Source organism: Bombina bombina, chromosome 2 (genome assembly GCF_027579735.1).
Source record: "Bombina bombina isolate aBomBom1 chromosome 2, aBomBom1.pri, whole genome shotgun sequence".
Taxonomy (NCBI): Eukaryota; Metazoa; Chordata; class Amphibia; order Anura; family Bombinatoridae; genus Bombina; species Bombina bombina.
The window spans coordinates 122,137,878-122,164,453 of record NC_069500.1 but is presented as its reverse complement, the minus strand read 5'-3'; the positions used below and the strand labels follow the sequence as shown (position 1 = coordinate 122,164,453).

Here is a 26,576-nt window from a genome sequence, read left to right as displayed (position 1 = left end):
TAGTATCGTATCTTAAGTGTAAGTTCAAATTCAGGAGAAACAGTGCATCTAAATTTACTCTGCTATTAAAGGCTGTGTGCTTAGGTGCTTACAGTATTTATTTTGAAGCTTTCTTTAGCTTCCCCTTAGATTAAGTAATTACAACGTTTTTGGAAGTATTTCTGAGTACATAGGATTCAACTTAACATTAACTCGCTGCGTATAGTGATAATGTTAGATATTTCTATTCATTATTGTTTCCATTGAGGCAAAATATTTACTGTAATAGGTTATCAGTTTTTATCTTAATATTCACTTACATAATTATGATACCGGTCTATATCATTAGTTTATTATCGTGAATAATTTTTGCAGAAATTGACCGGCCTATACCTATGTTCTGTTAGAGGATAGATGGTCTCGGTAGTAATTTGCCGGTTTATACCTTAATATTAGGATTTCTAATAGATAGTCTCTACGAGGATTCACCGGCCTATACCTTAGTTAAGTTAGTTTCTTGTCATCATCCAGTTTAATTCTGACACTTTGCCCTGCAATCGGCTCCTGCAAGGGCCTCACAGAATGTCTCCTGTCGTATATGCTTGCAAATGGTAGGTAGTGCTACCTGATTTTCTAAGGTGGTTACCGGCCTATACCAAGTGAGCCATAACTAAAGTAGCACCGTTACTGATATTGCAGATTACCTTTAAATACCCAAAAGACCTTACCGCTAAATTGCAGTTACCAATTAAATACCAGTGAAAAAAATATTATCTTAAATGTTACTGCTTATTGCCTTTTGTGAAATACATATAAGTACCGAGGTTAAGGGGATGGCAATATGCCTGAATAATATCAACTTGTAAGATAACCCCTAACCCTCCATTGGTTTCAAACAGCAGACAAACTAAAATTTACAAAACAACACCTTCCCCTAACATGTTTCGCCAGTAACCTGGCTTTGTCAAAGGGACCCTTTGTCCCAACTTAGATGTGATACCTTTTTCAAGAACTCAAGGTATAGACCGGTAAACCCTTATACAGAACCACAATATCATTTGAAAGATACAAAACTGTGAGAATAACAGGTCAGCCCTTAAAGGTACAGGCCGGTAAACCGTTATAGAGACTATTCATGTACAACCATCTGAACTAAGGTATAGGCCGGTAAATCCTTTTAGAGACTATCAAGAAATATCAATTATTACAACTAACTGAACTAAGGTATAGGCCGGTTAATCGTTATAGAGACTATATATTGACTTCTAATTAAACTAAGGTATAGGCCGGTAAATCCTTTTAGAGAGTATCTTAAGGTCTTAGAGGCTCCATTTAGCTTCCATATACTTTCCACCCAAATGACACACCTTTTGAACACCACCATCTATTACCACCTCTGCCATTCTGGCAACCTGAAATAATGACGCAACACAGGAGTTTGGCTAAATATGGAAAGGTCACATTTAATAATTTAATTTAAATTCAAACTTTCTCACTGGGTAATAACATACCCTGGGTAATAACATACCCTGGGTAATAACATACCCTGGGTAATAACATACCCTTAATCAACATAACACTCAAAAATGCATCAGCATTTGCATAACCTGAACTTGGATCCCACGTGTCAGGGGGGGGGACCACAAACCCCCCCCTGTGGCAGAGCAGAAGGGGAGGAGCGAACCTGCAGCACATACCAGCCATTAGCTAGACCACCGAATCACGACTTAGACTGGGTATGCTACAGGATCCCCTCCGCCCCTCGCAAGCCCTGCCTACGTGCCAGATCCCGATTTCACCGCAACAACTTATCAACTTTTCTCTTATATGGCTGCTTGCTTATCTTAACGCTTTCGGCTAGCATAGACCGCTCGAGTCACCCGCTAGCTTCCAGCTGCAGCTCTCTCGATTCCCTTTATTAGGGGGCACAGGCGGTCTTACTGCGATCCAACTAAGTAGCTGACATCGTGCCCCTAACCATGCCAATTTCTCTCGATATCTCTGGTTGTGACCTCTCCGCGTAGTTGTCCTTACTGCTCTCTTGAATCTAGGGAGGGTGGGAGGGAAACAAAAAAGGTTAGTACTAAAGCCACTTCCTGTTGTTCCCCCTATATGTACCTTTTCCAACCCCCCTTTCCTATCTCTTGCTTTTCAGTCCCTCCTCTCCTTCTTATCTTATACTTCCCTATTTTCTAACCTAACTCCTTCCCCCCCCCCCTCTCCCTTCCCCCTTGCCCTTCCAGCCAGGAGCCCAGCCCTTATGTCGCTCCGTTCATATTCAATCCCTGCGCTATTTTTAAGGTCTTAGAGGCTCCATTTAGCTTCCATATACTTTCCACCCAAATGACACACCTTTTGAACACCACCATCTATTACCACCTCTGCCATTCTGGCAACCTGAAATAATGACGCAACACAGGAGTTTGGCTAAATATGGAAAGGTCACATTTAATAATTTAATTTAAATTCAAACTTTCTCACTGGGTAATAACATACCCTGGGTAATAACATACCCTGGGTAATAACATACCCTGGGTAATAACATACCCTTAATCAACATAACACTCAAAAATGCATCAGCATTTGCATAACCTGAACTTGGATCCCACGTGTCAGGGGGGGGGACCACAAACCCCCCCCTGTGGCAGAGCAGAAGGGGAGGAGCGAACCTGCAGCACATACCAGCCATTAGCTAGACCACCGAATCACGACTTAGACTGGGTATGCTACAGGATCCCCTCCGCCCCTCGCAAGCCCTGCCTACGTGCCAGATCCCGATTTCACCGCCAACAAAGAAATATTCTTTCTGCCAAACACCATTTAGCCTTTCCCGTGACCTTTCCTTACCTTGATAATTTCCACCAACATTCTCCTGATGTCCTCCAAAAACTGGTCGTTACCCGCCTCGTTCAGGTGAACTCCGTCGTGCCTGAATATCTCTTCCCTTTTTGCCGCCAACAATGGGTGCTCCAGAACTGATCCACCTATCCCCCTGGCTGCTTTTGCCGCTACCAAATTAATCTTCCTCCTTGCTCTATAGCCTGCTCTCTGCGTGTCAGTGTTCCTCCAAACCAACCTTGATATTATGTTTGACCATACTATCTTTACTCCTTGCCATGTTATTGCCAACCAGCCCATTACACTTTTTATGCTTTCTTCCAGCTCCCTCAGAGGGTATGCTCCAATATCATTCCCCCCTAAATGTATTATCATTACGTCTGGGCGCCCCCATCTCTGCCTTGCTTGCTGTATGGTGCTTACCCACTCTTCCCACCTCATTCCTCTCTTTCCTATCCACCTAACACTGGCTTCGGTGTATCTAAAGCCCAAATGTGCCCCTTTCACCAATGTCGCCGCCCTAACTTGCGCCCGGTACACGTATGAATGCCCTACAACCCATATCCTTAGCGCTCTTCCTGCAACAGATAACAAAGAAAAATTTGGAAAAATTAAATTCATTTCGGTTGGCTCATCACTGGCCCTGCTTTCGCATCCCTAATCGCAATCAAATCCCCCCTTTTGGCCTGATGTAGGACTTGTATGCTGCTGACTTCCACCGTCCCATTTTTTTAATCTGCTCAATTGACCATCCCCTGGATGCTGCGCTGGTAGCTGCCCCTATTCTAAATGAGTGCGGCGCATAGTATGCCCCAGACCAACCCAGTCTTTCTACCGTTCTTTCCAAGACCTTTCGGAACTGAAAAACCGTGACTCCGGTTCCGTCCCTATGCCTAACCAATTGCGGGCCCTCTGCCCTTGCTGTTAACTCATAATCCCTTACTGAAGCCACCGGGCAAGTCTCGCCCCCTGTCTTCCCTATTGACACCCATACCCCTTTTCCTTCCGTATCTGTTTTTGATTTCCTAATCAAAACTAGCACGGCGCGCGCACCCCATTTCACGTCTTCTCGTCTTATACCACCGCCCACGTCTTTCCTATTCCTCGCCAGCAACTCCCCTATGCGCAATGCTCCATGGAACGCCACGGAGAAAGCCACCCGGAATATTAATGCCTCATCTTCCTTGAAACATACTTTGCTGAGTACTGTTAACATTAATAATACATGGCTAATACATGGCCCCATAGCTCAATTGCCACTATAATGGGAAATAACTCTAGCAAAGTCATGTTCTTCGCCCACCCTTTCTCCTTCCAATCCGCAGGCCATTCGCCTGCGCTCCATCTACCCTGCAAATACGCTCCAAACCCTGCGCTGCCTGCCGCATCTGTGAACAACTCCAATTCTTCCACTGACTTTGCCTCCTCCCATATCCTGATACCATTAAATTCGTCTAGAAATGCCTCCCACACTCTGAGGTCTTCCTTCATTTCCCTATTCACGCGCACCATATGCTCTGGCAGCTTTGCCCCTTTTGTTCCCATTTCTAACCTTCTTTTAAATAATCTACCCACCGGAATTACCCGGCACGCAAAATTTAAAACCCCTAGCAATCTCTGCATCTCTCTCAACGTCACTTTCTTCCTTTCCAACATCATTTTTATCATATGTCTCGCCTTCTCACTCTTATCCGCTGGGAGCTCGCATTGTCCCTTTGCGGAATCTATCATGATACCCAGGAAAACCAGCCGCGTACCCGGCCCCTCCGACTTATCTGCTGCTACTGGCACCCCCAACTGTTTGAACATGGCCTCCAGCTCCTCCTTCCAGATTCTACATTCCCCTGTTTCTTTCTTGCCTACTACCAAAAAATCATCTAAGTAGTGAGACATACTCTCACATCCTGTTTTTTCTGTAAACAACCAATGCAAAAATGAACTAAACTTTTAAAAAACTGAACAAGAAACCGAACACCCCATGGGCAAACACTTATCTATGTAATAATCACCATCAAACTTACAACCCATTAAATTAAAACTAACTGGGTTCAAAGGCAATAACCTAAAAGCAGATTCCACGTCTATCTTTGCCATCAATGCCCCTTTTCCTAGCCGTTTCACTATCCTTACCGCACTATCAAATGATTGATATTGCACTGAAGAATCCAACTTGTCAATTGCGTCGTTGACTGAATTCCCCCTGGGGTATGACAGGTGCTGTATCATCCTGTATTTACCCTTCTCTTTCTTGGGAACTACTCCCAGGGGGGACACAATCAAGTCAGCACACGGCTTCTCCTTGAATGGCCCTGCCATTCTCCCCAATTTAACCTCCTTCCTCAATTTTTCCGCTAGTACTACTGGAAATTCTGCTGCAGATTTTAAATTTCTCGCCTGCATAGCCCCTAAACTTCTGTTTTAACTGGGACCACAAAACCTTCACGCAAACCATTTGTTAACAAAATCCTTTCCTCTTTCAGCGGGTACATTGCCAATTCCTCAATAATTCTATCTACCCTCAGCGGCGTTTTGGTCATTACCTGCCATTCCTCCCCCGCTACCGCTGCCCCCGTGCCCTCGAAAGGAAAATTTGTTATTGTTATTGGCATTACCCTTCCTACAATCCACTCCTGGGTGCGCTCCCCCACAATGCCTACATGCGTGCTTATATTTACATGAATTCCCCCTGTCACATCTCTTGTCATTAAACGCCCAGCATTCTTTTGCCTCTGTTCTGAATGTTTTCCCTTGCCCTATGGGCCTGCCTTGTCCCTCGGGGACCTTCATCAACCTCGTCCACGTATCCAGTATTTTTACCCCAAAATCCTTCCTACCTTTACCACCCAATTGTATATTTCCTTTCCTAAATTCCCTATCATAATCCTTCCATGCGAAACCCCCGTATGTGGTGTAGCATTCCGCTATTAAATGTATGTATCTCAGCACCCCTTTCATCTTATCTGGATTGGCCGTTAGAAAACATTCTGCATATATGACCATCCCTTTCACCCATTCTGGAAATGTCTGCTTTGCCTTTCTCCCCCTTCCCTCATTAGATTTGACCGCCAAAGCTTCCCTAGTCATTTCAAACACATCCACATACCGTCCTCTCTGCGCTTTCCTAACAACCTTCGCTTTTAAATGTGTGGGAAGGGGTAAGAGCTTGGTCGCTGCTACTTCATCGTCTAAATTCACCACATTATCACTGCTGTCCCCGACCTCATACCCTTCCTTCACCACCTTATTTTTCTCTTGCTTAGCATATAACTTTCTTACAATTTTCAAGATTTTTCTATGCCCCCTCCCATTACGCTTATCATCCTCAAAGTCATCATCCGTGGAACTATCTGACGAAGATTCACTACTGTCACTATAATACATTTGCTTACCGTGTTTCTTATGGCTCACACGATGCCCGTCTTGTCCTTCCTTGTCTGCTGCCGCCATTCCCTGCGGCGCTGTCGTGCTCCCTTCGACCTCTTTGTCACCTGCTCCATTGTTCACTTTACCCACTTTGTCTCTCTTCTGCAACATATTCATATTTACATTAGTACCATCCCCCCCTTTTCTTTGAACCTGTTTCACAGACATGTGCTCTGCCCTCTTACTGCTGCGCCCCCCATTCCCTGTATCCCTAATGCTCCTTTCATCCTCCCCTTCTTCCTCTACCCTCACATATGTATACCCCTCCGTATCCCTAATCATCCTGGGGCGCTCCACACTATTCTCTTCTAACCTGACCCTTTTTGCTGCCCTCCTGCTATTCGCCCCTCTTCTGTACACTTCACAGTACTTTTTCCTTTCTTTACCCCCTGCTCTAGCTCTGTCCTGGCCTTCCCACTCCTCCCCTGACTCGCATGTGTGTGTGCCTGGACCACCGGGTCCCCAGCAATCTGCCTCCGCATTCCTTAATTCCTCCCTCCTTCCTGGTTCCCTGCTCGTCTTCCCACCCGCACCGCTTGATACCTTGTGCTTATTTCCCCTTCCCGGCGACTGACGCCCTCTCTCCACTACCCCTGCTGCAACGGAATCATCCCTGTCGCACCGTGCGGCCCCCGCCCCCCCCCTTCATGATGACGTCATCACGTAGCGCACGCCGTATCGGCGTGCGCATGCGCATATCGCGCTCACTGACTGGGGAAGAAGAGGGGGAGGGGGAAGAAGAGGGGGAGGGGGAGGAAGGGGGTATACTGCTGCGCCTATGGCGGCCACTCGCGCCCGCAACTGCGCCTCTACCAGACCGCTCACTGCTAAGCCAGACCCTGCCCCTGGACTGTCTGCCGCCTGCTCTACTACTATGGCCCTCATCTTCTAGGCCCCAATTACGCCGCCGCGCGCCCTGCTTGCTGCCCCCTAGAGGCGCCATTGCTTGCCGCCGCCTGCACCCCATACTGCCCCCCTGGCCTAAGGGAATCTCCGGACTGCTGGACCGGTCCGCTTCACTAAATAACGCCACTTCCCCCATACTCACATCAGAATTGGCCCCCTCCTCTGCCTCAGCCCTGTCTTTCATACTCACGTTACCCTCTTGCATCCGCTCTCTCTCAGGGGGGGTTACCGCTGCCTTCTGCTCCAAGACCGTCTCCTGCTTCTTCTGTTTCTCTCCCTGCCTTTTTTCCAGGAGCTTCAATCTCTTCTGAGCCCGGATTGCTCTCGTCTTCCAGAGGGTCTCATCATCTGTAAGGAACCGTTTGGGAATTCTCCTGCTTCTGGCCGTCATCTTCAGCAACTTCTTCTGCATCAGCTACAAGCAGCTCCTGAAACAAAAAAGGTTAGTACTAAAGCCACTTCCTGTTGTTCCCCCTATATGTACCTTTTCCAACCCCCCTTTCCTATCTCTTGCTTTTCAGTCCCTCCTCTCCTTCTTATCTTATACTTCCCTATTTTCTAACCTAACTCCTTCCCCCCCCCCCCTCTCCCTTCCCCCTTGCCCTTCCAGCCAGGAGCCCAGCCCTTATGTCGCTCCGTTCATATTCAATCCCTGCGCTATTTTATTAAAAAATCACAGTAATTACAACAAATTTAAGTAAGGTACAGGCCGGTAAATCCTTTTAGAGACTATCTATTAAAAAATTACATTGTTCACAACTAACTTAACTAAGGTATAGGCCGGTGAATCCTCGTAGAGACTATCTATTAGAAATCCTAATATTAAGGTATAAACCGGCAAATTACTACCGAGACCATCTATCCTCTAACAGAACATAGGTATAGGCCGGTCAATTTCTGCAAAAATTATTCACGATAATAAACTAATGATATAGACCGGTATCATAATTATGTAAGTGAATATTAAGATAAAAACTGATAACCTATTACAGTAAATATTTTGCCTCAATGGAAACAATAATGAATAGAAATATCTAACATTATCACTATACGCAGCGAGTTAATGTTAAGTTGAATCCTATGTACTCAGAAATACTTGCAAAAACGTTGTAATTACTTAATCTAAGGGGAAGCTAAAGAAAGCTTCAAAATAAATACTGTAAGCACCTAAGTACAAAGCCTTTAATAGCAGAGTAAATTTAGATGCACTGTTTCTCCTGAATTTGAACTTACACTTAAGATACGATACTATGTAACTAAACAGAACCACATCACAACAATGTAACCATTGATCCTATCTACAGGATCACTGACTGTTTTAATAAATTTCTAAATATTCTCCCCATGTTTACTTTCCCTCACTAGCCTATTATTATCAAGTTACAATATAACCTTAAGATAATTATTATAGTCCTAAGACTCTTTATCTGATAAAAGGGCCAACAGGAATGCTCTGACACGCATACCTGTACTCTCAGTAATTTCTATAGGCTCCCTACATCTAAGACAATTTCATTGTCCCTAGTATATACTGAACGGCAATTTTGATATTATTAAAAGGGAAAATTCAAAGAACAACACTGACACCTAGTGGAGACTAAATTTAACACATAATATTGATATCATTATAACCTGTCTAGGCACCATTCAAGCCTATCATTCAGGATTAGATAAATAGTGGTTGGTGGATGTAATAACAAGTCCTTGATATTTAGAAAATCAATCTAATCCTCTGCAATACTAGGCAATGTCCTTTTACCATAACTAGTATAGAAGCACAAATCAGTGAATATCTATGAACTAAATTATTGCAGCCACCTTGGAAAAATAAAATTTGTAGGTCTCATTAATGGTGGAGATACACTCTCAGATATAGTGTCCAATTCTATGGGAATACAGGGTGAAGGATTGTAATATTCACCTCGCTTAAACCCTAGCATTACATTAGACGGTTATTATCTAATTAACCCAAGAACCTACACTACTAGATTATCTACTCAGACCTTAAGAAAAACCAGTGAATATTATATACAATGAAACATTAAACTATAGACAAGGCTATCACTATAGTTCACAATTTATATGTTACGGGCTTAATCCTACTGAGAATTTGCTTAATAAAGAAAACAATCTCAACAGCAGACTGTAATTTTAGAAGATTTTGTCTTTGTGTGTTTGTTATATATTTTAACAATTTTGAATAAAAGTTAAATTTTAATAATCCAGCTCTGAACTCCACCTGGAGTCTCATTATAGTCTATATCCATTTAAATTCTATCACAGGAATGTGAGTGCTAACCAGATGTACAATTTTTGTCAGTACAATACTGATTTGTCCTATTTGAAGATTGCACCCTTGAATGAGATCACAAGTCAAGCCATTATCACTCGTCTCAAGAGCTTGTTCGCCCGGTGGGGCATACCAATGGAGTTAGTGAGTGATAACGGAATTCAGTTCGCTTCCACAGAGTTCAGTTCTTTCAGCAGTGAATATGATTTTGTCCATTCTACGTCAAGTCCATATTACCCGCAGGCCAATGGAATGGCTAAAAGGGCAGTTCAAACAACAAAGTTCATTTTGAAGCAATCTGAGCCGTACCTAGCCCTCTTGTCCTATAGGGCGACTCCCATTCAAGCCACGGGTTTTAGCCTGGCACAGCTGATGCTAGGACGTCAGATTCCCACCACCTTACCCTCTGTGGGTGTTTTCCAGCCAACTAGCTCTATTCCTCGGGACAAGGTCTTTAGGAGGGATGAAGAGGCAAAAAGGGGCTATTGATTCTTCTACGACAGTAGACACTCTGTGAGGCCCTTGCAGGAGCTGATTGCGGGGCAAAGTGTCAGAATTAAACTGGATGATGAGAAGAAATGGAGGACGCCTGCTACGGTAATTGGAAGCTCTCCAGAACCAAGGTCTTATGTATTCCTTACTGATGGAGAGACTGTCACACGGCGAATTTGAAAACATTATCAGCCTCTACCTGAGAGTTTGGGACTGGATGCCTCAGTGCCACCGCCGGTGGGATTCCCTGTTTTAAGAGGGGTGCCTTCCCCTCAGTAAGATCACAGCGGGGATACGTCTTTGCCTCCAGCAGACTCTCAATCACCTTCTTCTGTATCAGAGGACAGTTCATATGACATCAAGGGAAAGAGTGGTGAAACTTCCAGCCCGATATCGGGATTAGCACTAGTTAGAGCAGTGACCGGAAGTATGGGCAGAATAATCCCATGGTCACTGTGGACTAGGGTAGTCTACCCCGATGTTCAAGTCAGGATGTAATTCATGTTGTTTATATAGATATTCTCTTTAACTTGTTATTTGTTGTATACTAAACAAAACTATTTTTGTATGCTTCTTGTATACCTTGTTATTTGATGTATTCAAAAGAAAAAATAAATGTATTCTTTGTCCTTTGAAAAGGGGGAAGATGTGATGAGAGTGGGAAGTGACGTCACCGGATGGGGGCGTGTTTTAGGTCCGTTATTGTCTATGTCGCAGTTACTAAGTTAGATGTGTTGTACAAGCTGTATACTTCTATGCTCTGCAATAAAATAGCGTTGTACCTTCTATACTGTGTCCTGCATCTCATGACAGCAGTATTGCACAAGCAGTTCACAATGAATGCTTTTGCAATGATAAATGCCGACAGCGTATGCTGTCGGCATTTATCGATGTGCGGCGGACATGATCCGTTGTAGCGTATCATGTCCGCCAGACATCGCTGAATGCTGACAGCATATGCTGTCAGCATTTAGCATTGCACAAGCAGTTCTAGTGAACTGCTTGTGCCATGCCCTCTCCTGCAGATTTGCAGCCACTAGTAGGGGGAAACAGCTCTATTGCGGCCGAATGACCGCTTGGTAAATCGGCCCCTTGGTGTCTTTTTTGGTATATGTGGTGTTATAACCAGCAAATCTCCTTAGGTTAAGTGACAAGACACAAATGAGGAATAGTAAAATTACAATTACTTTTAATTAATGCCCTTCAAGGGGATTCCTCAGAATTCTTAAACTAGACAAATTGTACACAAATTGTACACAACAATAATTTAAATCAATCAGGACATGAATTAATACACCTTTGAATAGACGCTTGAGGCTTTTGCGCATGTCTGGTTGCGCTTGTATTATGAGTTGAAAGTAAAAAAGATATTGCACGAGTGGAAACCTGATGCACAAAAAAAGTGGATCTTAGAATATCCCAACCGCTTTAACGTATTCCCCCATAGACTTCAATGGAGTCTAACCTTTACAATCAGCCAATAGAATGCAAGCTCAATCCTATTGGCTGATTGCATCAGCCAATAGGATTTTTCCTACCTTAATTCCGATTGGCTGATAGGATTCTATAAGCCAATCGGAGATGAAGGAACGCCATCATGGATGACATCACTTAAAGGAACCTTCATTCTTCAGTTGCTGTTGGATGGAAGAGGATGCTCCTCGTCAGATGTCTTCAAGATCGACCCGCTCCAGATAGAAGAAGATAGAAGATGCCGCCTGGATGAAGACTTCTGCCAGTCTGGATATCCTCTTCTGGCCGGATGGACGGATCGGATGAAGACTTCTACCCCTCTGGAGGTCCACTTGTGCCCAGCTGGGTGAAAACGGCTCAAGGTAGGGTGATCTTCAAGGGGGTAGTGTTAGGTTTTATTAAGGGGGGATTGGGTGGGTTTTAGAGTAGGGTTGGGTGTGTGAGTGGTGGGTTTTAATGTTGGGGTGGTATTGTCTTTTTTTTTACAGGTAAAAGAGCTGATTACTTTGGGGCAATGCCCTGCAAAAGGACCTTTTAAGGGCTATTTGTAATTTAGTATAGGGTAGGGAATTTTATTATTTTGGGGGGCTTTTTTATTTTATTAGGGGGAATAGAGTAGGTGTAATTAGCTTAAAAAAATTATAATTATTTTTTTTCTGTGATTTAGTGTTTGTTTTTTATGTCCTATTTAATTTAATTGTAATTAATTGTAGTTAGTTTATGTAATTAATTTAATGATAGTGTAGTGTTAGGTGTAATTGTAATTTAGGTTACGATTTATTTTACAGGTAAATTTGTACTTATTTTAAATAGGTAGTTATTAAATAGTTAAAAACTATTTAATAACTATTGTACCTAGTTAAAATAAATACAAAGTTGCCTGTAAAATAAATATAAATCCTAAACTAGCTGCAATGTAACTATTAGTTATATTGTAGCTATCTTATGGTTTATTTTATAGGTAAGTATTTAGTTTTAAATAGGATTAATTTATTTAATTGTAGCAATTTTATTTAGTTTTATTTAAATTATATTTAAGTTAGGGGGGTTAGATTTAGGATTAGACTTAGGTTTAGGGGTTAATAAATTTAATATAGTAGCGGCGACGCAGATTAGGGGTTAATAAGTGTAGATAGGTGTCGGCGATGTTAGGGACGGCAGATTAGGGGTTAATAAAATTTAACTAGTGTTTGCGAGGCGGGAGTGCAGCGGTTTAGGGGTTAATATATTTATTACAGAGGCGGCGATGTCCGATCGGCAGATTAGGGGTTAAAAATTTTATTAAAGTGTTTCCGATGTGGGGGGGGGGGCTCGGTTTAGGGGTTAATAGGTAGTTTATGGGTGTTAGTGTACTTTGTAGCACTTTAGTTTACCATAAAACTTTTAACTACTGACTTTTAAATGCGGTAGGAGTCTGGACAGGAGAGGGTTTAACGCTCACTTTTTCCAGCAATCGTAATACCGGCGTTAGGAAAATCCCATTAAAAAGATAGGATACGCAATTGACGTAAAGGGATTTGCGGTATGTGAAAATCGCGGAAAAAAAGTGAGCGGTACACCTGTACCTGCCAGACTCGTAATACCAGCAGGCATTAAAAAGCAGCGTTGGGACCCCTCAACGCTGCTTTTTAAGGCTGACGCAAGACTCGTAATTTAAGTGATAGTGTTTCAGCTCATTTAAATAAAAAGTTCACAATCAGGATCCAAAAAGCTTAGAATTAAGAATTATAGAGTGTATAACTATCAACAAATGGGACACCAATAGACTGTTGAAACTAAGACAACAGGAGACTTTTTGGATTAAAAAACTTGATTCCCTACATCCAAATGGTCTAAACATTGACATAGACATCCAAGTCTGGGGGGCGGAGCTAGCCAGCCTAGGAGATGGCTGCTTTCTTTTAGAGCTCCTCAGCCCTATCTGTATGAGGACGAAATAGGCTCATGCCGCAGCCTGTTTGGCAGATACATTAAGTGGCTAACGCTTTCAATCAGAGGCTTTACACCCCGGAGCAGGCTTTCTCAAAAATTATAGCACCGGAACACCACCTTTAATAGACCGCATTACCGCGGCCTCCTCATAACCGCCTGCTCTACACAGTCTAACAGCGCAACACCGGAGCACTTAGACAATACATCCTGGCTGATCGGTCCAGTCCGTGAGCTCCGGGAACTAACGTGAGTTACTGGGTATTATAATCTGGCCCTTTGAAGCAGAGGTGAGCCCCGCGGTAGGCCGCAGCCTATCCTAAAGTTACATACGCAACTATATTTCTGCCAGAAGCGCTTAGCACTGACAAGTGGCGCATCAGGAAATATCCTAATTGCTGGTCAGATTCTTGAACATGTTCTTATTAATGAGACCACATATACATTACAAGACAGTGCTCATAACCTATAATTATCCCCTGTAATGTATTACCGGAGGCCCATACACTAATCCCAGAGCACCTATCTAGCACAGAACTGTGAAACACATCTAGAGGGACAAAATTTCACCTTCCTCAATGCTTACATAAGCTCTCACTCACTAAGAGACTACTGATAACGAGCTCCGGAGGTGTCCTCATCTATCAAAGCAGAGATTACTTTACAACCTATATACATATGCTCCTGGGGACGCCACTAAAGACATAGATATTTGGGACTTTTTTTTTTCTCTTCACTCTTTATTGACATTTACTGGTGACACATACCTCTATCAGCTATTGCTAAAATGTCGCCAAAAAAAGGCAGCAAGCCAAATAAAAACAGCAAGCAACTGAAAACTACATCTCATACTGTGAATACATTTTTTAAGACCCTGGAAGCTAAATCCAACACTGCAGATGAAGCAGATCCCTCTGAACTACCCTCATGTCAAAGCTCATCAGAATCTGAAGGTGAACATCCTGCTGAGAATATCACTATACCTACAGCGCTTTTTAATTCTATCCCCTCAAAAAAGGACTTTTCATCACTAATCATCCAAGTCAAGCAATGTATAAAAGAAGAAATTTCAGACCTCAAGAAAGATATCTTAGAAATGGGACATAGGGTAGAAACACTCGAAAACACACAAGATGCTCAAGCAGAGGCTTTTGCAGAGCTTCATAACACTATTCAACGCCAGGGCGTAAACATCTCAGAATTGGAGGACAAGCTGGACGATGTAGAAAACCGCAGCAGACGCCATAACATCAGGCTGAGAGGTATACCTGAAACAATTGCTACATCAGATCTCGAACAATACCTCCAAAGTTTTTTCAATGCCTTGAAAAAAGAAGAATTACCGAAAAAAATTGATATTGACAGAGCCCACAGGGCCCTTCGTCCTAAGCCATTAGCTGACCAACCGCCAAGGGACGTTATAGTCCGAATCACCAATTACCAAGTAAAAGAAGAATTAATGAAACTTGCCAGAGAGCAACAACCCCTTAAACATGAGAATGTAGAGATCCAGATGTATGCTGACCTTTCTCAAAGGACACTTTCCAAGCGCAGGGATCTTAAGCCGCTAACAACGGTTCTAAGGAGGAGAAACATCCCATACAGATGGGGTTTTCCCTTCCATCTGATAATTCTTTGGAGGGGCAGACGCCTGTCGTGTTCCTCCACAGACGACATTCCATCTATCTGCAAAGAACTAGACATCCAAACACCTCAGCTGAATGAGTGCCCTCCTGCTCAAAACAAAGATCATACTGCCAAGAACCCCCCACCTCTTCCGCAGAGGAAGGAGTGGATCCCAGTCCGACACAAAAGGCCGCAGAAACCAGCTCAATCCCAGATGTCTCCTGGAGGTGATATAGGCTGACTTTGACATACAGAGGTTGTACACACCCTTAATTATCACCTTTTCTATATCACCGCTCTGGTTATTTAAGATACCCAGGGGAGTTACTATCTTCCCTGATGGGGTTTTCCTCATTTTGGGTCGAGACTTGATCCCCTGTTCCTAAATTTGCCCCTAAAGTTTGTTTCTCAACCCACTTAAGGTATATTGTTACACTTGTTATCTGCAAAATGTTGCATGTTTGTTATAAGCAATAATGTTTAATTGTTCTCATACAGTTGGGAGACTATCTTCCTTTTAGGAATGCTTACTGTACTTGACGTACTAAATGTGATTTGTTTCTTACTCTTTTTAATATCTATCTCTCTTCTTCTAACTTCTTCAACCCTCTTCTCTTCCTTCCTCTCATACCTTAGAATCCTAACACACGTGAAGCCCACACCACCAGTCACAATACCATCCCTCAAAATAACACAACCCTTCTCTTATACACAAAATGAATAACCAAACACCACATGATTTAATTATTTATACACAAAATGTTAAAGGTTTAAATTGCCCCCAGAAAAGAAGAATGGCCATTAATGACCTTCAGAAAAAAGGAGGACACATACTAATGCTTCAAGAGACGCACTTCAAATCTAAAAACATCCCCAAATACTTTTCCCCACAATACCCACATCACTACCATAGCACAAACCCTAGCAAGAAAATCAATGGGGTCAGTATCCTCATCCATAAATCTATCCCTTTTACTAAGACACGATGCATTACTGACAAAGAAGGTAGATATATTTGCCTAAAAGGCATACTATATGGAAAACCGGTAACCTTAGTTAACGTATATGCCCCCAATTCCAAACAAGACAGATTTGTGAACTCCATATCAAACTTCATTGTGAAAGAAATAAAAGGCTCCCTTATACTTGCGGGGGACTTTAACTTTCCCCTAGATCCCAGAGTGGATTGTTCAAATCCAGAGTCTAGAACCAAAACCCCAAACCTCACCAAGATTTGGTGGAAATTTAAATCCTTAGGCCTACACGATGTGTGGAGATATTTCAACCCTCAAAAACGTGATTACACCTTCTTCTCCCATCCTAAACGCAATTACTCTAGATTAGATTACATATTAGTTGACCATTTACTCCTATCCCACTCCAAACAATCGCAGATAAAACACACCTCCTGGTCTGACCATTCTCTAGTCTCATGCCACATTAAATGGCCTTCAGCTCCCATTAGGGCCTTCCAGTGGAGACTGGATGACTCTATCTTATTAGATCCAACTCAGACCAAGCGTTTCACAAATCTTATTACAGAATATTTTGCGCTTAATTCCACACCAGATATGAACATCACATCCCTCTGGGAAGCCCATAAATGTACTATAAGGGGAGAATTTATAAAAACAAAAGCACAAATCAAAAAGAAAAACAGATTAGAGATAGATTGTCTTTCCTCTGAAATATCCAACTTAGATTATGCACACAAAGTTAACCCCCTCGATAATGAGATCCAAGAGAAACTCAGAGCAAAAAGAGATATATTAAACTCCATTCTCCACATCAAGGCACAAAGACAATTGTTATTTCTCCAACAAACTTATTATAAAGAAGGCAACAAACCAGGGAAACACCTTGCAAAAGCTTTAAAAAAACAACAGCAGAAAACCTATATACACTCTATAAAATCATCTAGAGGTAAATACATAGAAGACACCAATTCCATAGCGGATGAATTCAAAACATTTTACCATAAATTATACAACTTATTCCCGAATAGAGACATCCAAAATCATCGCCAATTATGCTCTCAATACCTTGAAAATATCCCGATCAAACAATTGACCCAGACCCAAGGCGAATTACTGGAAAAACCCATTTCCCCCTTGGAAGTAAAAGATGCAATACGGCAACTTAAACAAAATAAAGCCCCTGGCCCAGATGGCCTCACAGGGTTTTATTATAAAACATTTGCAAATCTACTAATCCCCCACTTAACAGACTTATTTAACCATATCAATGACTCCCATCCCTTCCCAGACATAACACTCCAGGCCAATATCTCTGTTATTGCTAAACCCGGTAAAACTACGGACTCCCCAGCCAATTTTAGACCTATTTCTTTACTTAACATAGATTTAAAACTTTACGCTAAGATACTAGCCTCTCGTCTTAATAAAATTTTGCCGACCATAATTCACCAGGATCAGGTAGGTTTTGTGCCCCGTAGAGAAGCGAAAGACAACACAGTTAAGGTCCTAAATCTCCTAGAATACATTTCGACTAGCAAATCCCCGACGGTTTTCCTTTCGACTGACGCCGAAAAGGCATTTGACAGACTTGACTGGACTTTTCTACAAGAAACCCTAAGACGCTACAAATTCCCAGATTCTTTTATCCAAAAGATAATGGCCCTCTACACTAATCCTACAGCCCAAATCAGAATAAACGGTACGCTCTCAAACCCCTTCGAAATTAGAAACGGATCTAGACAGGGATGCCCATTATCCCCACTCTTATTTATTCTCGCCCTAGAACCGCTAGCTACCAAAATACGACACAACGACCAGATTCAAGGGATAGTTGTTGGGGACCATACCCACAAATTAGCAATCTTCGCGGATGACATCCTCCTGACTCTCACAAACCCACTCCCCTCCCTTAGAGCCACTATTTCGGAACTAGATCTATATGGGACTGTATCCAACTTCCAGATCAATGTGTCCAAATCTGAATATCTTCCTATTAATATATCCAATCAATCACTAGATGAACTGAAGTTATCCTGTCCCCTCAAACTACAGACAAAATTTCTGAAATACCTAGGCCTCCGCATTACCCCCAACATAACAGACCTGCGCATGCAAAATTATAGCTCCTTAATCTCAGAGTTTAAAACCCTTACTTCAACTTGGCTACCCAAAAATATATCTTGGCTAGGCAGGATACATGCGGCAAAAATGACCTTACTGCCTAAAGTTCTATATATTCTTCAAACACTCCCCATCCCTGGTATCCAGAAAGACCTAGATACACTGCAAAAAATTATAAATGACTACATCTGGAAACGCAGGCCCCCTAGAATTAATAAAACTACGCTGTATAAACTCCCTAAAGATGGGGGTCTTGGAGTCCCACATCTTCGTTCATATAAACTTGCTATTTCGCTACAAAGAATATCTGACTGGTGCAAACTTAGAGGCCCTTACCCCAAGCAATGGGTTCAAATAGAAAACACCCTATCCCTATCACATAAATTAGACGAGCTTTGCTGGAATCCTGAGTTTTTCCATAAGCACATTATTTCATCCTCATCCATGACAAATGAGACGTGGTCAGATTGGAGACGAATTAGCAAAACTCCGAACAAAATATCTTCTAGATATTCTCCTCTCACCACGTTCTTAAATAACCCGGAATTTCCCCCAGGCCTTAACCAAGTACCCCCCTTCTCTTCAACACATACCAACTCCCTCCCTATCCACCTTTTGACAGATAATACACACAAACTCAAAACTAAAATTCAATTAGATTCCTTGAACCACCCATTTCTATCCTCTTGGTTTAGACTTCATCAAGCGAAACACTACATTTCAACACACAAATGTATAAAAGATTTAACACGGTCTTTCACCCCCTTTGAACAATTATGCCAATCAATAGAAGACACACCAAGAACAATCTCCAAACTTCATAAACTAATTCTACAGGATACCTTCCCCCTCCTCCCCTCTTATACAAAGAGATGGGACATGGAACTTCAGACTAACACTTCCCCAAAAACTTGGGCACGCAGATTTGACACACTAACACATTCTGCTCATTCGGCGCTAGCCAAAGAGACTAACATTAAAATTATGATGAGATGGTACTTAACACCAACTCGATTAAAATCTATATATAAAAATACGTCAAAACTCTGCTGGAGATGCTGCACACAAGAGGGCCACATCACACACATTTGGTGGGACTGCGAACATATAAAGCCTTACTGGTCACGAATATTTCAAAATATTAATAAAATATTAAGCACAAATATATCTCCCACTCCTGACCTAGTCTTGCTATGTCAACCTCCCGCCATCACCTGTAAAATAAGAAAACACCTATATCAATTAATGTTAAACGCAGCAAACCAGCTAATTCCTAAAAAATGGAAATCTGTGTCGTTACCCTCTATCCAAGAATGGATAGCACTGGTTCAAAGAAACCTCCTCTTGGAAAGACTATACTACCTTAAATTGGGCCAAATTACCTTATACCAGGATATGCTCTTTCTCTGGGAATCTTTCACACTTGCTACTAAGTAGACCCAAATCAACATATAACTGCCCCCCTATATTGTGCAAAACAACCCAACTTCATCCCCCCCCAACTAGGATATCTCCACCTTTTCCTAATACAATACTCATTGCACCAAATGGGGTTTGCTCCACAGAAAAGTCAATCTCAGACCAGTGGTGAGGGTGAATGTTAGATTTCAGAAGAAAAAAAAAAAAAAAAAATAGTAGCTAGATTAGCTAGACTACACATAGCTAATATGAGAGCTTGATACTGTCCTTATACCTTCTCCCTATCTTTTCACTCTATACTTTTCTTCCTTTTTCCTTCCATTTTCCTCTTCTTTCCTCAATTTCTGTTAAGTGTCATTTTCTTTTGTGTTTTGAGATAAGTTTACCTCACTCAGTATGTATCCATAGCATACTGCGATTTGGGGAAAAAAATAAATAAAAAGACTATCCACAGCCCCTCTGAGAGGGGAAACCATTAGTCCTATCTTTGAATCAACAGGAGAGCCTTCAAATATGTTGAACTTTAACTCGCCCCACTCCCGAGAGCTCCTCCGCCACAGCACAAGATGTATAAAATTAAAGAACATTGGACTATGGTATAACCCTACAATAAGGACAATCCCCCTAGCAAATGTTTTGTTTAATCCTCACCCAGCATTAATCTGTTGGGAATATTCTATATATATTTTGATGTGATGGTAACCTGTTATTTTTTCATTTGTTCACTTTATGTCTTGAATTGGAAATAAAAAGAAAACATAAAAAAAAAAAAAAAGACATCCAAGTCTTTTTAGTTTAGTGTAATTTTAGATGGGTCATCTTTATATAATTATAATTTTAATTAATTTTGAGGATATGAATAGGTAGATTACAGCTATGAAATAAATATATATACCGTATATATATATATATATATATATATATATGTGTGTGTGTGTGTGTGTTTATCTGTTTCTTATGTGTATATCTTTTTTAGGGATATATAGACTGGTGAGGTAGAAATGCTATGAATTTTTCGTTCTAGGTATTAGATAATCTCATATGTTATATATCAGCACAAATATTTTTTTAGGAGTTAAAGGTTGTTAAACATTTTTTATGCAATATGTTCATTTTCAAATGCACGCTTTTAGGAAAACATGATCTATATTTGATAGTATATCCGCACACTGATGCACTATTCAAAATAATTATATAAAATTACGTTTTTAGTATTAACTCTTCTATCGCAGTTGAATGTAGAGAATTTTATATGTTCTCCTTACATGGATAGAACAACCTCTTAAAGTAATGCTTGACGTTTTTTGTTTAGTGCATTAAGAATGGGAGGGACAAACCTTGTAGGGTATATAAGATCAGCTAAAGCCTCTGATTGTATGCTCTTGAAAAAGTTCTGTTGCTAACAGAACGAAACGTAGATCGAGCAAACAATCAGCTGTTAGCTGTATATTCGCCATAGGAGGAATTAGGTCCCAGTGAGGCTTCCGTACCTAAAGAATCATACAGGGCGTGCAGAGCCGAGGGTTACCTCTCCTCATTTCTCAGGTATTGTTTGTTTTTCTTTGAATACAATATCGGACACTACTTGGACTAAGTTTGGTTTGGACTGAGGAATAGCAAACTTTTTTAATTCCACCTGTGGAGCTTTTGCACACTTCGAAGATATTGATACGAGACAGACTTGACTACAAACACGGTGATAATCTAGAGATGTGTGTGGTGGCACTTTAATCAGACTCAACGTTGCTTCCCCAAATCCGATATACTCCCAATATCGGAGGTATGTGCAAATGTTATCTGGTGGGGGTGGGGAGTGCTCAAAAGAGAGCTGTGAGTGGGACTTGTCTACTTTGAAATGTTATATATTATATCTTTAGCAAAGTTCTTGTAATTTAATATCCTTTTAGTGTCTGGTTATAACTAATAATTAGTGTGTACCCTTTCAGTTCCTCTTTATAGTAATTGTGAAAAGAATGTGTGCTCTATTGCACTGAAAATCCTGCTGGTAAGTGTTAATTGGTGACGTGATACGTGCACTTTAAAAGAAAAAGAAAAGACATATATATCAATCTATAATGGTGTACAAGTTGCCGTGTATTATCAAAGGAAAAGTTGAAAGGGGATATCGTGAACTGCGATAGTGTGTGAGATCTGTGGGTGGATCTTGTTTAACAGTTTATAATAGATGTCCTGTAACAAGTGTCAAACTATTCTTATAATTGAATTGTATTTACACACGATTATACACAATAAATGAAAATAAACTGTTCATGAAAGTTAAAAATAGATTTTACTATGTTAAAAATAATAACAGTATAGAAATGGTAGCAGCATTACAAATATAGAAATGGTAGCAGCATTATAAATTTTGCAACATATATTCCATATAATTAAAGCATATGTGAATGGCCGTGGGTAGGTGTTACAGCCAAAAAGTTGCAGTTAACATATATAGCAACTGGAATGTGTTGGAGAGGATTCCAAATGAAGCATACAAAGTTGCAAAGCCTATGTTCATTCACAGTGTTGTATACGGAACACGATTAAAAGTATGCTGTATATCAATCGGACTGATTGATTAGAAACAAATAGTCATAAGTTGTGGCCACAACTGTATATAAAAATATGTTTGTATCCAAAATGTCTCTGTTTTAAAAGGTAAAATAACTTCCGTTATCAGGAGAAATGTTAATGGTACTCCCCCTTACCGGACCTCCGATAGCTCTTACCTCCTGTTCTTTCGTGGGTTATGGGAAGGTTGCCTATGTATTCGAACAGGTGTGAGGAATTAAGCTCCTCTCAAGTTGGCGTCTTACCGTTAGTTTCTTCCCGGCAAATCCTTCCTACCCTGGCATGTACACTGTCCGTTCCACGTGACTTTAGGAGGGCCAATCGGGTAGCCGGATCGTGGGGGGAGTGTATCCTCTTTGGTTATTCTCTGGAGCCTGTTTGTATCCACACCGGATAGTCTGTGTCTAGGCATTTCAGCGCTACCCTTGCACCTTTATCAAGACTAATAAAGGCACAATGAGTGGTTATAAGTTGGGAGTATCACATCTGACCGAAGGAGCACGGAACCGCAAGTATCGTATGAACTAATTAACATGCATGTTACAAATTGGCCAGTTATTATTAATGCATTAATACAGGAAACAAGACGATACTAGAGATTACATATGACGGGACAGTGCCAGTGTGGGTCATAGAATTTGTGCATATGTTTAGTCTCATATGAACTGTGATATTCTGTGTGTAGCTGAACTCAGGCATAACTCTGCCCTATCGCAAGTGTGGATCAAAAGTGGGTAATTCAAATGTCTTGGGTGTGCCGAGTGTCAATACAGATGAGACGTTATACATATTAACCGCTTCTGCTTTGCCATAACGCACTAACATACTAACGTGTAAAAATCAGCAGCTGCTCTAATTGAAAGTGCGGTTTGTATTTGTGAGAGATCGGGTTACAATGGCCTTTTGACTATCAAGCAGGTTTTACTTTTAAAGAGGAATCACTTGCAATATAAAAAAGAGTGAAACTTTTACATTGTATTTGCCTTACAGAGTTTATCGGAGTCAACATTTATCTTTGCTATTATGAATATTGGACACAGTTCTGAATGTTTGTTCATAGAAAGGACTGTCCTTAATCATATTGAATTGAACTGTTCTAGGTCCAGAACAAAAGACAGCAGTTTGATGACAGCTATATTTTGATTCTTCCAGGGACGCCTGAGTAGAATCTTGGTTATTTTATGCATGAGTGATTGTTGTATGAGTGGATAGACTGGAATTTTGGATTCTTTTATATTGTTTTCTGTTTATTGAGGCAGTATGAATAAAGTTAAGCCTTGCTTTTTCTAAAAAAGGTGTGCTGAGTTTCTTCAATAGAAAATTTGTTGTGGTATTATATGAGGCAATACTGAACTCTTGCACCCCCCATATGATATTTAGATTAACTCCATTATCCATTATCATAGTGGTGCTGTGACTATTGCAAGTTTTTATAATCATTTTTTACCTCTTATTGTCACGTGCACACGGTTTGTGTAATTAACCATAATGGCATTTTTACAAACACAGAATGTTGAGGGATCCAAACTTTTTGCCTATTCCGAATTTGATGCAGCAAGGATAGCAACTTTGTATACAGGAAATAGGGATTTTCTTACTAATGAACAAAGTAATATTGAACCAATAACACTTGAACAAATTACTAAACAAAAAATTATGTACGATCTACATTCAGTGACATTGGCTGAATATTACAGACAGAAAAGAATACCGAGGGGTTTAAGGAGTAATCTACATCCAACCCTATTTAGAGAAAACAGTGAATACTGTGAAAAATTTGAAGGAATACTAAACAAATGTGCATATGATATAATTATTCTGATGATAGAATATATTCAAAAGGAACTGCCAAAATTACAGACTGAGATTGACATATTAGAATCAAATATGAGATCTCTCAAAACAGAATCTGAGTTTAAGGATATGAAATCTAAATTTGAGGAAGATATATCAAATTTCAAGAAACAGTTAGAAAGTAAGAAATACAAAAAATTTCAGAGGGACCTATCAGATTATCAAAATAACAAAGTATACAGATGGAGAAATCCAGATTTTATGCCTTTTAGGAGAGAGAATAGGAGTACTTTTAAATCTAATGAGTTACTAGGGGATACATCGTCAGATAGTGACACAAATGATCAATCTCAGGTTTTTTCTATCAGAGGCCGTGGCACCAGGGGTACAAGAAGAAGAGGACGAGAAGAGGGGGGATGAAACATAGGAAATTGAGGTCAAACAAATTATCGAATGACAACCAGACAGAACAGACAGTCGATCAAGAGAGTTTGGTAGTGAATATATCGAAATGGATATTTGATGAAGCAACTCTTAAGGTCTTACAAAAAGGTTTATCATTCATACCTTCTACACAACCTAACTTCTTTGAAATTGAATGTGATCTTCAAAGATTTTTTAGACAGATTAGATTTAGGAGTTACTTTGCAAATAATCCCACAGAACACACTGAAGCAGAGAATTCTGCTTTTCAATTTCATCTAAGAGACATTGGACCAAAAAGTAAATTTAATCCCCCTCCTAAAAACTCAGCAGTTGAAGCCTATATTATATTAGTAAAAAAAGATTTTGAAAAGATGCGCAGAAATGATAAATATAGGCATGAATATAATCTCACGGCTAAACAGAAGAACTTATTAGCGGAGATACAAAATGACAGAACAATTATATTGAAATCAGCGGTTAAGGGTGGGCCATAGTCATCATGGATCGTGATGACTATACAAATGAGATTCTATCACAGCTATCCAAACAGGAGAATTATAAAATGATTCATTTTGACTCCACTAAGAGAATACAAAATAAAATACTGGAAATAGTAGAAATGGCCAAAGAAATTAACATTATTACATCTCAACAAATGAAATTTTTGATTAATCAACATCCTATTATTCCAGTGTTTTATATCTTACCAAAGATTCACAAGAATATACAGAAACCTCCTGGCCGCCCAATAGTAGCTGGGACAGATTCAATTTTTCAACCAATTGCCATCTTTGTGGATAATTTAATCAGACCACTATTGGACAGTATTAGATCATATATCCAGGACACCACTGATTTCATTAATAAAATTAAACAGATTAGGGTACCATCTAATTCGATTTTGGTCACTATGGACATCTCACATTTGTACACCTCAATTCAACATGAGTTGGGCATAGAAAGTGTTTTCTATTACATAAATAAGGAAGGATTATTTACACCTTCAGAAAGGAGATTGATATCTGATTTACTTAAAATAATCCTATATGAAAGTTACTTTATGTTTGAGGACACTTTCTATGTTCAAACAAAGGGCACTGCAATGGGCTCTAATGTAGCCCCCACTTATGTGAATTTGTTTGTAAGAAAATTTGAGGACCAATATGTCTATGAGGAAGAACTACTTAAGACCAACATTAAATGTTGGTATAGATACATAGATGATGTATTCCTACTGTGGACAGGTGATGAAGATACCCTAAAAAAGTTTGTAGAAGTCCTCAATATAAAAACAGAGTATTTGAAATTCACTATGGAAAGTAGTGCTGTTAAAATCAGCTTTTTGGACACAATGGTATATGTTGAAAAAGGGAAGTTAGAATGTGACATTTTTTCTAAAGCCACAGATCGTAATAATTTACTTAGTTTTGACAGCTTCTATCCACCAAATACAATAAAAAATTTACCATACAGTCAACTACTTAGAACAAAAAGAATTGTCTCTGACCCCAACAAATTGCAAGTGAGATTGGATGAAATGGCCACCAAATTTAGGGAAAGAGTTTATCCCAATCAAGTAATCCAAGATAATTTGGATAGAGTAAAACAGATTGAGAGAACAACTCTTCTTGAACCAAAAGTCAAGGAAAGAAAACAATTCTCTGTACCCCTGGTGACACACTATGGTTTCCATAGTAAAAAACTTAAAACCTTTATTAACAAACATTGGTATTTGCTAAGAGAGGAACCACAATTGGCAGAAATTTTTAAAGATCCACCACTTTTATCATATAAAAGGAATAGGAACCTAAAAGATGAGCTTATTAGAGCGGATTTAGGCACTATAAATCCAGCTCCATCTTTACAAAAGAAAGGGTGCTTTCCATGTTAAAATTGTGCACAATGCAATTCTATGATAAAAGGTGACAATGTGACACATCCCCATACTGGATGCAGGATTGGAATTAAGAATACATATACATGCAATTCCAGTTATGTCATATATGTCACTAAGTGTCCTTGTGGGCTGGCCTATGTAGGAGAGACGACACAATGTGTCCAAGATAGGATCAGACAACATAAAGCAGCCATAGGCAAATTAGATTGGGATGCGCCAGTAGCATATAATTTTACAATAGCATCTCATAATAAAAGCCAATTACGGTTCCAGATAGTGGATGATGTTCCGCAATTTAGGAGAGGAGGAGATAGACAAAGAGCATTATTCAAGAAAGAGGCCCAGTGGATAAGAAAACTGGATACATTGTCACCTATAGGCTTAAATAGGGACATTCCCTGGGGTCACTTTGTAT

General features: G+C 40.4%; 1 protein-coding gene across 1 annotated transcript; it reads right to left on the bottom strand.

Moving 5' to 3' along the window:
- Window positions 1–4,032: 4,032 nt before the first annotated feature.
- On the bottom strand, window positions 4,033–7,691 carry LOC128646875 (uncharacterized). The gene is made up of 3 exons (XM_053699680.1): window positions 7,337–7,691; window positions 5,652–6,342; window positions 4,033–4,730 (listed from the first exon to the last, which is right to left on the bottom strand). Exons 1-3 carry the CDS (start codon window positions 7,556–7,558, stop codon window positions 4,033–4,035), a joined length of 1,611 nt encoding a protein of 536 aa, XP_053555655.1. The 5' UTR covers window positions 7,559–7,691.
- Between the last annotated feature and the right edge of the window lie 18,885 nt (window positions 7,692–26,576).